General features: G+C 49.2%; 9 protein-coding genes across 9 annotated transcripts; 4 read left to right on the forward strand and 5 right to left on the reverse strand.

Moving 5' to 3' along the window:
• Positions 1-221: 221 nt before the first annotated feature.
• MCYG_06167 (serine/arginine repetitive matrix protein 1) lies at positions 222-2,043 on the reverse strand (the record flags this gene model as incomplete). The annotated part of the gene is made up of 5 exons (XM_002844157.1): positions 222-344; positions 465-1,511; positions 1,569-1,733; positions 1,801-1,891; positions 1,952-2,043. 5 exons carry the CDS (start codon positions 2,041-2,043, stop codon positions 222-224), a joined length of 1,518 nt encoding a protein of 505 aa, XP_002844203.1.
• Positions 2,044-2,965: 922 nt separating this feature from the next.
• On the forward strand, positions 2,966-3,382 carry MCYG_06168 (uncharacterized protein; the record flags this gene model as incomplete). The annotated part of the gene is made up of 1 exon (XM_002844158.1): positions 2,966-3,382. The coding sequence occupies one exon, from the start codon at positions 2,966-2,968 to the stop codon at positions 3,380-3,382; it is 417 nt and encodes a 138-aa protein (XP_002844204.1).
• A 442-nt stretch (positions 3,383-3,824) lies between these two features.
• Positions 3,825-4,196, reverse strand: MCYG_06169 (uncharacterized protein; the record flags this gene model as incomplete). The annotated part of the gene is made up of 2 exons (XM_002844159.1): positions 3,825-4,085; positions 4,149-4,196. 2 exons carry the CDS (start codon positions 4,194-4,196, stop codon positions 3,825-3,827), a joined length of 309 nt encoding a protein of 102 aa, XP_002844205.1.
• A 194-nt stretch (positions 4,197-4,390) lies between these two features.
• MCYG_06170 (fumarylacetoacetate hydrolase family protein) lies at positions 4,391-5,245 on the forward strand (the record flags this gene model as incomplete). Its single annotated transcript, XM_002844160.1, has 3 exons — positions 4,391-4,446; positions 4,502-4,713; positions 4,818-5,245. The coding sequence occupies 3 exons, from the start codon at positions 4,391-4,393 to the stop codon at positions 5,243-5,245; spliced, it is 696 nt and encodes a 231-aa protein (XP_002844206.1).
• Positions 5,246-5,373: 128 nt separating this feature from the next.
• On the reverse strand, positions 5,374-6,536 carry MCYG_06171 (uncharacterized protein; the record flags this gene model as incomplete). Its single annotated transcript, XM_002844161.1, has 2 exons — positions 5,374-6,014; positions 6,086-6,536. 2 exons carry the CDS (start codon positions 6,534-6,536, stop codon positions 5,374-5,376), a joined length of 1,092 nt encoding a protein of 363 aa, XP_002844207.1.
• A 951-nt stretch (positions 6,537-7,487) lies between these two features.
• MCYG_06172 (eukaryotic initiation factor 4A) lies at positions 7,488-9,152 on the reverse strand (the record flags this gene model as incomplete). The annotated part of the gene is made up of 6 exons (XM_002844162.1): positions 7,488-7,495; positions 7,636-8,278; positions 8,348-8,706; positions 8,766-8,834; positions 8,897-8,971; positions 9,119-9,152. 6 exons carry the CDS (start codon positions 9,150-9,152, stop codon positions 7,488-7,490), a joined length of 1,188 nt encoding a protein of 395 aa, XP_002844208.1.
• Positions 9,153-9,605: 453 nt separating this feature from the next.
• On the forward strand, positions 9,606-11,188 carry MCYG_06173 (F-box protein; the record flags this gene model as incomplete). The annotated part of the gene is made up of 3 exons (XM_002844163.1): positions 9,606-9,619; positions 9,678-9,974; positions 10,033-11,188. The coding sequence occupies 3 exons, from the start codon at positions 9,606-9,608 to the stop codon at positions 11,186-11,188; spliced, it is 1,467 nt and encodes a 488-aa protein (XP_002844209.1).
• Positions 11,189-11,329: 141 nt separating this feature from the next.
• Positions 11,330-12,119, reverse strand: MCYG_06174 (conserved hypothetical protein; the record flags this gene model as incomplete). Its single annotated transcript, XM_002844164.1, has 5 exons — positions 11,330-11,444; positions 11,471-11,485; positions 11,510-11,603; positions 11,820-12,006; positions 12,063-12,119. The coding sequence occupies 5 exons, from the start codon at positions 12,117-12,119 to the stop codon at positions 11,330-11,332; spliced, it is 468 nt and encodes a 155-aa protein (XP_002844210.1).
• A 300-nt stretch (positions 12,120-12,419) lies between these two features.
• Positions 12,420-13,250, forward strand: MCYG_06175 (conserved hypothetical protein; the record flags this gene model as incomplete). Its single annotated transcript, XM_002844165.1, has 3 exons — positions 12,420-12,620; positions 12,698-12,934; positions 12,993-13,250. 3 exons carry the CDS (start codon positions 12,420-12,422, stop codon positions 13,248-13,250), a joined length of 696 nt encoding a protein of 231 aa, XP_002844211.1.
• Positions 13,251-13,386: the final 136 nt, after the last annotated feature.

Below are 13,386 nucleotides of genomic sequence, written 5' to 3' on the forward strand. Positions count from 1 at the left end.
ATAGGTTTATTGATCTTTATCGTGTTGTGTGGGTGCTTCTTGAAAAGATGGCCTTAGAAAAGGCAGAGCCCGGGGGTCTTGTCCTGGATATCTATCTCTTCCTAATATAATAGAACGGAAGATAACAAACGTGAATCGTGAATAAAAGAAGAAAAAAGCTCTGGTCGGTGTGAGCAAGAGAGAGACTGACCAAGCACCGCCTTCATGAGATCATCAAGACCCTAGGATGATTTGACAGCGGCCTTCTCTGCACTCATCCTGCGGATGGCTATGACTTTCTCCTTGAGAATTCGTTCTCGGAGTTCGGTCGAGTTAAGCCGTGATATTGAAGGCTGCGGCGGACGCTTAAAGAGACAGAACAGTCAGCCCACCTAATCGGGAATGACATATACAACCCAGGCTGGATCATTGTTGACAAACATGAGAATGAAGAGGAATGAGTACCAACATGTTCATCGACCCACCTCGTCAGTAGATGAAGGCCTATCCGGTGTGTCATTATCTTTAGTAGCTTTATCTTGAGCGGGTTGAGGGGAACTTCTGGCGGTTTCTCCATCTGAATCAGCCATCTTCTGTCTCTTTTGCGCGGGTGAGGGGACAGAGCTATTTTTGCGCGACCTGCGTCCAGCTGGGGCGTATCTTTCAATGGACTGGTGTCTTTTCCGGTCACCCCTGCTGTGGCTTCTGCTTCTGCTTTTGCTTCGACTGCGTGAGCTGCTGGTAGATGACCTGCTGCCGGAGCGGTGTCTCCGGCGGTATTTTCCGCGGCTTCGACTTCGGCTTCGGCTTAGGCGGCGGCGGTCGTGGCTTCTGCGATCTTTAGCAATATCAGCTCTTGGTTCATCCCGTCTAGACCCTTGTTGGTACGAGGGGGATCTCCTCCGCGTGCGTCGATTTTTCCAATCACCCTCGCTACTTGACCTCGAGGGGGATCTTGATGAAGAAGTACGTCGAGCTTTCGAGGTGCGGTTACGTGGCGGAGAGGTGGAGCTTTCGCTTCGCGATCTTCTACGCCTTCTTCTGGATGGCGAGCGGGTTGGGGACCTGGAGTCATTACGGATAGGGCTGCGGCCTCTTTTCCGGCCACGGTCACGCCTATACGGTGAGCGTGAGCTGCTGGGTGATCGTCTTCTTCGTCTTTCAGGAGATCTTCCGTCACGTCGACGCGGGGGTGTGATGGAGCGGGACGGAGAGCGAGAAATAGAAGTGGAAGGCTGTCTCGACGATCGACGCCCTCTGGCATCGTCCCGTCTATAGTTTCTACCACCACTAGGCACATATATGTCTGCTCCTCGGCGTGTGTGCGCATCGCGGTAATCCGGTGAGCTCCGTCTCCGTCTATGCGGCGATGGGGAGTCTCGCGCGTCATAACGGTCCATGCCTCGTGACGGACCACCACGACCCCTTCTTCCACGACCACGACTGTCTCTTTCGCGCTGTCGAATCCTCTCCAAGTCCCGTTCCCTAGCCTGTTCGGCTTCTTCGCGACGACGTGCTTCTTCGGCAGCAGCCTGGGATCGATGTCAGCAACGCTTATTGATACAGCAGCCACTCCTTAAAGAACAAACCTGTTCCTGCATCAATTCGAGCTTTTTGGCCTCGAGTAACTCCTTGGGCACGCCTTGGGGGCTATCCTGGGCGCTCAGACATAGGTTCCAAAGGTCTTTGCAGAACTTCGCTGTATCCTTTTCCAAAAACCCCGTAAGATTGATCTGTAGATGTTTTATGTTTGGCTAGCATTGCATTAGCCCTATGTGGCTCTCTCAGAGGTAGCATCAAACATTTAAGGTGACCACATACATAGCGTGAGCCTTCAAGTAAGTTGAAGCAGAGCTCGATGACGACGTCGTCTTCGTTTCCCAAGATGACAGATATCCTCTCAGCAATCCATCTAGAGAATTTACGTCAGTATCACCCTGAATAAAAACAGTATAGTAGTTGAGGCACTTACTTCTTCATTACTTCGATATTGACCTTGGTCATGTCCACCTTTTTTGCGAACTCCGGTGGAAACTTGGTCGACTTGAGCAGTTTGGCGTCCATGATCGCAGCTATCTAGAGGAGTACGCAGTGACATGTGCTATACAACTCCCACTACCACCGACGCTGGAGTGAACGGTGTCGAGTGTCGGTTCAACCTCGTCGTCTCTGCAAATATTATCTTTCTTCTCTCGCTGCTCGACGCGCCCGAAGTGAAAACGACGGAGAAACAAAAGCCCGAACCTTACGTCAGCAGGTTCACAACGTCGCTTCTTCTCTTTTACTTGCGCTTTATGAGAGCTAAACGCTTGCGAACTACCATGAGAGAGGAACCGTCAAGGATACAAGGGCTATGAGAAGCCGTGTTGGACATGCTAAACATAGCATTGGATGGGGGTATAAATGGATTTTACGGCGGTCATGTTGTTCTCAGCCTTATTCACTCTGGGTTGGTCGACTCTCGTTCACCAACCTCCTTCTCCGAGGCCGTCCAAGGCTGATATACATATCTTGACGAAGGCGTCCGAGGTCGGAACGGGAAGCCCGTAACATAGATTCTCCCTACGTCAAACGACTAAGATGCTGATACCCCTAGCCCTCTGTTTACTGTCTGAGCAGCAAAGCTGTGGAATATCTACTGTGTATGGACGGACTTGAGAGCAAAACGCTCGTATTTACTGCGGTTGTCCTCCGCAGAAATCCCTATACGTGCATATAGAATTGTCCTCTGCAGTGGCGTTCATGGTGACTACGGGGATTTGCGGCTTACCACTACCCCTGGGCATACGAGATGCAGCAGCAGAGTATATACTGAGAATATACATAGTATATATTCTTTTATTGAAAAAGGGGTAATAATAGATCATAGCTCATGTTTCGCCAAACCTGCCTTTTATATACATATACACACTCTGTATATATGCGATTTGTGGCGCCATATTTCCACACAGTCCCACAGTGGCAGTTTTTATGCATCTTGCCCACTATGCTCTTCCTGGTTGTGCCCTACCTCCTTGCTACACCATTTTTCTGTTCATCAGTCCGCGCCGATGGGCCAGTGTCTCTCGATCAGATGGAAGATATAGCAGCCAGCGTGATTGCGCCCCGGCATTCCTGTTTCGGTTACTGGGATGCTGCTACTCGGATTGCAGATGAGCTGAGCTGTCCTTCTGCTGTGATGAATGACTTCTTCTGCCGAGTGGACTTACAGGTTACGGCCACTTCCTACCTTCCGTCTTGCGTGAATAAGTTTTGTTCGAGTAATAGCATCGATGTCACTTGGGCTGTCGGTATCTATACGGACTATTGCACTAGTGCAGGATATATAAGCACCCTTCTCCACAGGAAACACCAGAAGCTACCGGTGAACAGGACTCCTACTCTAGCTCCTCAGACAACATGAAGGGGCCTTCGAAAGGCAAAGACAAACTACGAGGCGGAGAGATTGGGTATAGTAGTTGGTATACTGGGATTTATCGCAACGGCTGCTGGAGTATATTTCTCATACAGAATACTTAAAAATAAAAAACAACGGCCGCGTGCATATACACCACAGATGGTATCCTAGGTACGAACTGATGCTAATCATAAGCTATACATGAGAGTTATCGATGATCATATATGTGAAGTTTACGGCCGTATAGATTGGTATGGGTGTGTATATAGTTTTTTTGACCACCGTCGGTCGTGTTTATCTTGTCATAATAATATCTTTGCTGTGCCAACACCGGAAAGGCGTATATATGTAGTTTTGCAAAAGGGACAAATCCATAGTTTCTAAGGATATCGAAGTTGTTCCATGTAGGGTATTTAAATATCTCAACAGTAGAGGGCGCTTGTATATATCATGACCGGCCCAGCTTCGCCAGCACATCCTCCACGTCCATCCGTGCCTGATGAAGACCAGCGTCTACTCCGCCATTCCGATAGATGTGATGCTCCTTCATGCTTCTATGCAGGTCAACAAGTTCCGTTGCCCTCTGCACGTCCTGGTTCTGGGACTGTCCATGACTCTGCCCGGCTCTAGGGTCCGACTGAGATGAAGCTGGTTTGGTATCTAGCACAGCTTTATGTATGTTGACCAAAGAGAGCGCATCTGCGTGGTCCTAGACGTATCTTGTCAATGCGATGTTAACAAGGCGAGACTTGGGCCATGGACATTTACATACACAAGCTCGCAGCGACGCGAGATCAGAAAGTACGCCAGCTACCTGCATCTGAGCAGCCTTGATCTGTTTGTATCTTCTTGTCTGTTGATGCCTGTTCCTCCCATCGACACCATGGATCCTCCAGCTTTTATATCATCACGGAACAACCATCCCCCGCCATCCCTAGATCCTCCATTATTTCAACGACAGTTGCTTGTCTCTGCAGTCTAAGGAGAAGCAACATAACATCCATTTGATCGATAATGGCCTCTATCAGAGCTAACTGCGGAAAGGTCGTGTGCATAGGCCGGAACTATGCGTATGCTAATTCCCTTCATGCTATAGCAGCTAATACTGATGTCCTTCTCTGCAAGTGATCATATCGCCGAGTTGAACAACTCCAAGCCGAAACAGCCGTTTTTCTTCCTAAAACCTACTTCGTCGATCCTTATACCGGGAGCTGGGCCCGTCTTAAGACCCAAGGGAGTCAAGCTACATTATGAAGTCGAACTGGGCCTGATAATGGGCTCTAGGCTGCAAGATCATGACCCGAATGATATCAAAGGCGCCTTGGACTCGATTGCAGGTATAAATATACCATGTTAATAGAATGCCTTGGTCACGCTACCAGGCTCTTCGACATCGATATAGAGTATCTACAGGACGAAAGCTGATCGGTTTCTTTGACAGGTTATGTCGTTGCAATTGATATGACTGCTCGAAATGTCCAGGATTCAGCTAAACGCGCCGGCCTTCCCTGGTCAATTGCGAAAGGCTTTGATACATTCTCGCCCATCAGTTCGCTCATCCCTAAGTCCGCAATTCCGGACCCGCACAATGCTACTCTCCACCTTGAAGTTGATGGAGTGTCCAAGCAGCTGGATAACACCGGACTGATGATTTATCAGATCCCACGTCAGCTCGCAGATATCTCAAGAGTGATGACCCTAGACCCTGGTGATTTGGTTTTGACCGGTACGCCCAAGGGTGTAGGAGAGGTGACGAACGGCCAGGTTATGACCGCTGGTATCAGAGTCGATGGTAAAGAGATTGAAGAGGGACGGCTTGAAGTCATGGTCAGAGACCGCGAGGGAAGATACGAGTTTGTAGAGAACTAACTGGGCTTTGGTATATCATAGTACATATTTCCCCCTCCTTTTCCTATCTGCCATTTTGATCTGTTCATATATTATTGCCATTTAGATATATCTTCATGACAAGATAGAGTATCACATTAGATTTCCTTCTAGCCTTCATCTTCATTATCCTCTGTCGGCCAAACTAACGAAATCACTCGCCGTCTCTTCTTCCTTCTGCCTTCGGCCGGTTTTACCGTTGCTTTCTCTGCATCTTTATCCACTCCCACTTTCTGTACATCTAGCATTCTAGCCACGTCATGGAACTTGGTACATGTCCACTGGTCAAAGCTATCCGGCATCTCTTTCGCAACAAGCCTTCGCAAGTCGGGATCATTTAGCCCTTTCCACAACGCTTCCACCACCCGGCTCTCGGCGTGTCCTTGGGCAGTATATGTTGCTCCAAGTTCCAAAAACTTAGACAACGGAATTGATCCTTGCATTATAAGTTCGAGAGAAGCCCGCTGTTTGTCTTTGATTATGGCTCGTACTGAATGGTTGATATGTTCCCTTGTTTCGATATCGGTTGGGTGGGCGGTAGGGCGAATTGAAGCCTGTCCTGGACCATCACAATTCGTTGATAACGAACGTACACTCTCCTGCCAAACAATCGTGGGTTGCGTTCCAAGAGGGAAAGGGTTTGAAGCGGCCAAAGCAGGGTTAGCAGCCTGAAGGCTTGGATCCTCCAGGGAGGTGAGTGGTGGGACACTATCCTTTGGCCTCGAGGTATCAGGAGCCTGCTGTTTTGATTCTATTAACATAGTCAGCTGAATATCGATACAGTGCAAGTAAAATCAAAGCATTTACAGGTATGCAACCTACCAGCCGCAACTGTCTTAATAGCATCAATAATCTCGTCTCTGTATCTCCCAAGCTCCACCCGAACCAACTCACTAGTCATCTCAGTATTTCTCCCAAATTCAGCCAGCAACTTGTCATCCACACTATCAAGCCTCTCGCTTAACTTATCCTCCAAAGACTTTGCTCTCTTGTCAGCCTCCGCTGCTCCATCACGTCTTAATTGCTCAACCTCGCTCTTCAGATGGTTAAGCTGCCCTGTGAACGCGTCTAATTTTAACATTATGGACTCATTGGTTGTTGTGATGGAGGCCTTCAGTGAAGCCTCGAGCTCTAGCATTTGGGCTGAGAGCGCATTTTGTTCGCGATGGAGCTGATGGGCCCAGAGGAGGGAGGCCGGCGATGAGATGTTGGGTTTCTTTTGAGGTTCCTTGGGCTGTTGCAAAGAGCTGGTCTGTCTGCCTTGAGACGACATTATTCCTGCCATATGGGGGGTATTGGGTATATTATTGGCACTCCGCGATGAATATGTGATAGTTGAGAAGAGACTACCTACAACTGGTCATTGAGATGCAGAGTAGAATATGAAAGGGGAGTGAGTAAGATCCCATTTAACTCTATCTATGAACAGAACGCAGAACATGAGGAAAACACGAATTTTGGCAACGGGGAATCAACACAAGCAAAAGAAACCAAGACACCGTAGGATTAAAACCACATAACTCATCTCAAGTAATTCTCAGGCTCTCCTCTCTTTTTTTTTTTCTTTCCTTTTCTTTTTGGTCGTTAAGAAAACGTTTTTTGCATGGCCAGCAGCCTTATGTCTGGTGCCTTTTGCTCAAATCATGAATCCCCTATTTTGCCGACAGCGCCATAGTAATAATAAGAGATAGAAAGGAAAGACATCCTCGCAAGCATCCAGGGGCAAGAAAATGTCCGCAGACCACGCTATGCCTCCTAGTGAATTGATCAAGTGTGCAAATGCATTTCTTGATCAAAACAAGCAGGGAAGAACCGTGTGGGATGCAAGGAGGAACAGACGACATGAATATCAGATACATAAACAAAAAGGGGGAGCGGGGGGAGAATGAGGAAGTGATACGGGATAGAGGCAAGGGAAAAAAGAATAAGAAGAAACTGGCATTTTGAAAAGAAAAAAGGAGGAATAGCACACAAATGAGACATGGGCAACAGCCCTCGAGACAAAGGAGTTGGATCGGCATACATTAACAGACTTATTCCGCCACACCTCTCATGTCGAAAGCCTCCGAAAGGAATCATCAAGCCATGGAGAAAATATTTTGAAAAGCAATGAAACTTTTGTACTGAACAACATGACTGCCAGTAGTACCCGTCATTCAGATTCAAAAGGCCGTCAAGAACAGTGACATCATTCGTCAAGAGATACCGTAAGGGATGGGCATAATTACGACTCTAAAGATGAAAGAAAAGGGAGTTTCGAGGGTATGCCGAAAATGAAGAAGGTGATTAGATAAGGTCTATGGAGAGGGTTGTTAGTTTAAGGTATGCACAAGTCAAAGACGACTGGAAAGAAAAAGGGGAGAAGAGCTTACCAGCAACGTTCATGGGCATCTCCTCGATTTGAGTGCTGTAGAACTGTTCAATCTCTCTCATCATGCGGACATCGTCAGCGGTAACGAAGTTGATGGCAACACCCTTTCGGCCGAAACGACCACCACGACCAATACGGTGGATATAGTTCTCACGGTTGGCAGGAAGGTCATAGTTGATGACCAAGGAGACCTGCTGGACATCAATACCACGGGCAAGGAGGTCGGTGGCGATGAGGACACGAGAGGATCCAGAGCGGAACTCCTTCATGATGACATCACGTTGAGCCTGCTCCATGTCTCCGTGCATGGCAGAAACAGTGAAGTCACGAGCCTGGAGCTTGTCGGTAAGCCAGTCGACCTTCCGGCGGGTGTTGCAGAAGATGACGGCCTGGGTGATGGTAACGGTCTCGTACAGGTCAGAGAGGGTATCCAGCTTCCACTCTTCCTTCTCGACAGCAATGTAGAACTGCTTGATACCTTCAAGGGTAAGTTCGGCCTTCTTGACTAAAATACGGACGGGGTCACGCATGAACTTGGTGGTGACCTCCAAGACATCTGGTGGCATGGTAGCAGAGAGCAGGACAACCTGGGTGGACTGAGGCAGGAATTGGAAGATGTCGTAGATTTGTTCGGTGAAACCACGCTGATATAGAGGTTAGCCTTTATGGGGGGCACCGGGGGTTGAGATCAGGTAAGGGTAGTGATTACGCACAGAAAGCATCTCATCGGCCTCGTCGAGGACGAACATCTTGATGTGGTCAGTCTTGAGGACACGACGCTGGATCATATCGTGGACACGGCCGGGAGTTCCAACGACAACCTGGGGGCCGTCCTGCAGGGCCTTCATGTCCTCGCGGACGTTGGTTCCACCAATACAGGCATGGCAGTCGACGCTCATGAAGTCACCGATGGAGACGACGACCTTCTGGATCTGCTGGGCCAACTCACGGGTGGGAGCGAGAATGAGGGCCTGGCAAGCCTTGAGGTTGGTGTCGACCTTCTGCAGGGCAGAGATGGAGAAAGTGGCAGTCTTTCCAGTACCGGACTGGGCCTGAGCGATGACGTCGGAGCCTGAATGGCGCATTAGCCAATACTGCCTGACTTAAGTCTGTGAAATATTGCAGACATACCCTTGATGACTGGCATGATAGCACGCTGCTGGATAGCAGACGGGCGCTCGAAACCGTATGCATAGACACCTGTAACGATATACATCAGTTTCCCCCTCCCCCGCGCGGGACACCTGTTTATCACCACATACCTCGAAGCAACTCGGCGTTGAGGTTCATAGAATCGAAGGAATCTGTGACTTCGTCATAGTTGGATTCGATCTGGCCTGTAATCTCGAGTCAGCTCTTCGTCTTTCCCATGAGGATGAAATTTTCGCTCCCCGCTGAGCTTGTGGCGACGGTCTCCCCAAGGCCTTCTGTCGCATTCAGACAGGCCAGCAGGCGAGATGAACGCACGAAGAATGTCAACTCACCATCAGGAATCTCCTCAAGTCCCTTGTCAGCCATGATTGCGTTTCTGAGATAGAATGACCACGACCTGGATGTCTGTGGTCACTGCGAGCAAAAAAGAGGCGGGAGGGGTCGAAAAAAAAGACCCGGGGTTTGCTGGTGAGCTGGTGCGAAGCTGAAGTATTGAGTAAACTAGACCCTTGGTGCTTCTCTTTAAAAAGCACCGTCTGGATGTCTGAATATGTTCAACAGAATAATTTTCTGCGTTGTTGTTCGTTGTTGAGTTGTTGTGTGAAAAAGAGGAAGATTTTTTTCTGCTCTTTTTTTTTTTCTTGGGTTGAAATTTTTTTATTATTTTTTTTTTTTAAGCTTGCTAAAAAGTGGAATTTTTCTGTCGATTCAGCCAATGAAAAAGTGAGAAACGAAAAAGACGAAGACGAAGATGAAGATGAAGACGAAGTTGTTCGTCTTTCTGTGATAATATTTATATAGCTTGGGCTTGATTTTAGGATGAAGAGTAGGAGGTAAGTGTCAGAAGGAGAGGTAGGAGAATGTACAAGGCTAACGCTTTCTATAGATGAGAAACTACACGACGGGATGCGGTTTCAGTGACAAGGCGGAGTGGCTCGAAAAGTCCAAAGATGAAGAAGACGATGCCATTCCTGTTCATCCGCTGGGCGTGAAGCCCTCTGGAAACGGCCTAACTGCTTCAGGGGATATCCGGCCTGCCATGGGTGGCTTTGCCTTGTTGCCGGACGAGCTGATATTGATCCTCCTTGAGTCATTCGATGCGGCGACCCTGAGGCGTCTGGGATCAGCCTGCAAGGCGCTGTATGCCTTCACCAGGGCAGAAGAGCTCTGGAAGGCTCTTTTTATCAAGTGTGTTCTGTTCTGCCTTTTATCCCCCTTCTTCTTCATTGGCTAACATCTGTCCTAGGGAGCCACAGTCGAAGTTCTCATGGCAAGGCGACTGGCATTCGACATATTTGAATCTACCGCCGTCAGAGGTTGCCTCGCCCAACTGCTCGCAACTGTTCTCAGACACGCTTCATAGGCCCTTCCAGTGTGCTCATCTCAGCCTGTCTACTTACACGGCCATACCGGCACGGAACCAGATACCTCGCCTGGCCAACTTGAGCCAGGTCGAGTTCGATGAGTCATGGGCGGACCGGCCCTTTATACTCACTCAGCCGGTCAAGGAGTGGCCGGTCTTCCAATCCTGGTCTGTCCAATACATCTTGGATAAGTATGCAGACACCCTCTTCCGTGCGGAGGCGGTCGATTGGCCGTTCAGGACGTACGCTGACTACATGAACAACAACTCGGACGAGAGTCCGCTTTATCTCTTTGACAAGAACTTCGTCTCGAAGATGGGGTTACGTGGTGGTGACGATGCCGCGTTTTGGCCGCCTTCATGTTTTGGAGACGACTTGTTTGCCGTGCTGGGCTGCCAGCGCCCAGACAAGGAGTGGTTGATCATCGGGCCTGCCAGGAGCGGGAGCACCTTTCACAAAGACCCAAATGCTACGAGTGCGTGGAATGCGGTGCTGCGCGGCTCCAAGTACTGGATAATGTTTCCCGGGTCAGCGTCACTGCCCCCTCCTCCGGGAGTATACGTTTCTGCGGACCAATCCGAAGTCACCTCCCCTCTCAGCATTGCTGAATGGCTGCTCAACTTCCATGAAGAGGCTCGGAACATGACTGGCTGTCTGGAAGGAGTATGTGGCGAAGGAGAGGTACTACATGTTCCCTCAGGGTGGTGGCACCTTGTTGTCAACCTATCTGAGTCCGTAGCTATCACGCAGAACTTTGTGCCTCGCAAACACCTCCGCTCCACGCTGGATTTCATGAAAAATAAGCCTGACCAGGTATCTGGGTTCCGCAAGGATATCGTGGATCCCTATGGTCTCTTTGTGCAGAAGATGAAAGAAGCATATCCAGACATGCTTGAGCAGGCATTGCAGGAGATGGAGGCCAAGAAGAAGAGAAAATGGGATGAAGTTGTCAAGGTTTCGGACAGTCCTACTGATGACCCAAATGTAGGCGGATTTAGCTTTGGCTTTGGCGATGACAGTGATGCTGAAGTGCCATAGAAATTTTCTGCTGGCAAAAATGTCATACCATAAATGAGTAATTGCGTTATGCTCGTAGTCATATATACAACCAGGGACATTATCAATATGCCTCCTCCGTCTAAGGCAATACTCATGGTTTCCGCCTCCTAGGTACGAGAGCTAGTGACACGAAACGGACTTTGACGCAGGTGACTCTCCAAACATGAGATGCCCCATAAATGCCCCTGCAGCAACGGCCAGCATGACCCAACCGTTATACGTCATAAAAAGAAGCCTAGAAAGGTATAAATATAATCCTACCTTGGAGATGTGCATCTAGGTACGAAAAAAAAAACTCACATGATGAAGAAGCTATAAAAAACCTGGGCCGCGTAGAGGGCCGCACGCGTGATTTTCCCCTGCCTTTCAGAGACGGCTCCTCGTGCTGTGCGGGCTGAGTAGAGCAGTGAGCTACTTTCATCACCTATGGCTGCCTCGTAGTGCCTGTTTGATATCGATGACGATCTGGGACCTTCTGGTCCGGCGTCTTTGTACCAAGTCATGGGGCGAATTGTCAAATCGGCCGTTCATTACGACAAACGACATCGCAGAAATGGACAAGGCAGGGCCAAAAAAACGGTGAGAACACAAGGAAAATGGAGTTACATACCAGATGGCAGGTCCTTTTGGGCGGCTAGAGTAGATAGTTCGTATTGTCGCGTGAAGTCCCGCAAGGCCTCGTAACCAGCCACCAGGAGCATGACAGCGGCTAGGGAGAGCAGTAGAGAGAAAAGCCCAGTGACTCGCCATTGAGGGAAGACGATGCACAAGTTTTCTGTCGAGAATGTGAACAGCATCTAAGACTGTCAGCTTTGAGATGTTGTATAGATGGTGTCTTGTAGGGAGAACCGACGTTCATGCTGCACTTGCCCATGTCCATATCGCCATGGTCATGACCACCGTGGTCCATCTTCATAGGAGACAGAGCAACACTGATCCAGCTGGATAAACACTCCCGCTCCCACAGAACTTGACTATGACATACAAATATAATATTCTATAAAACGTTGGAAGTTGAAGCCAAAAGATTTTGGCTTCTTTTAATGAAGCAAGCTCGCAGGGTGCAAACAGTGCAAACAAGGGAAGCCTATCTTCTCTTATCAGCTCAATACTTCTCAACCTTCTTCACGATCAAACATAAAAAAAGCTGCAGCCCAAGACGCATCGACGGCCTCCTGACTTCTCTGCCCCGCCACTCCCAGCACGTCTCATGATGGCCTCGACAGCCGAAGCCACTCCTCCCACCACTGCCACCGCTGCAGCGAACGGATCTGCCCCCTCGACTGCCGCGGCCACCGCGCCTGCAGGCGTCGACCAACAAGCTCCTGCACGCGGCATACCCTATTACGAAAAGCTAAGACGGGAGCTGCGAGATACCCTGCAGAAGAAACGCCTGATGGACAAGAACATGGTACGTTTTTCGTTCGCGCCCTGCACGATCAATACCAGTGACAAGTGGAGCCGTTGTGTTCGCTAACCTGGTTTCAGGCTGCGCTGGAAGAGTCGATATACCGCTTCGAACAGTCCTATCTCGAAGAGACGGGCGCAGGAAATATAATCAAGGGCTTCGACAACTACATCAAGGGCGCATCTAGCCTGTCTAGCATAGGAGGAAGCGGGATCGGAGCCTCGTTTGGTTCTGGAAACGGTCCGACAACCAGGCGGAAGGGTCAGGTGGCGGACTCAGATAGGGTGTTTTCCAGGAGCTCTGCCAGTTTTATGAGGGTGAGTTTGCTTCGTGACCTACTTGCTTTACGTGCTTTTGCTGAACACCTTTGTCTAGGACTCCCCTGCTCCGTCGAGTGCGCATACGACGCCCTCTCATGCTCAAACTCCTACTTCTACAGGGCCAGGCTACAAGGGTACGGAGAGTAAAGATACCTTGGCCGGGGGCGGCAACAAGGCGGCCTTAAACAAGAAGAGCAATAGGAAATCTGTTGGAGACGCTTCGTCGAGCAGGCGAGATCGGGAGGCGGGTGACGAGGGTGATAACAAGCAACCTCTAAAGAGGTTGAAGATTACATATGTTAGAGGGGAGTGAACCTTGTCCCCCTATGTAGCTGTATTGATTCTAAACTGGTGTTCATTGGGGTTTATGGAGTGGGAAAAGCGATATATACCTTGGGCTATTGGGGGTCTTTCTTTTATCCTCTGTTTACGGAGATAATATTATTATC

This window comes from Microsporum canis, genomic scaffold (genome assembly GCF_000151145.1).
Source record: "Microsporum canis CBS 113480 supercont1.6 genomic scaffold, whole genome shotgun sequence".
Classification (NCBI taxonomy): Eukaryota; Fungi; Ascomycota; class Eurotiomycetes; order Onygenales; family Arthrodermataceae; genus Microsporum; species Microsporum canis.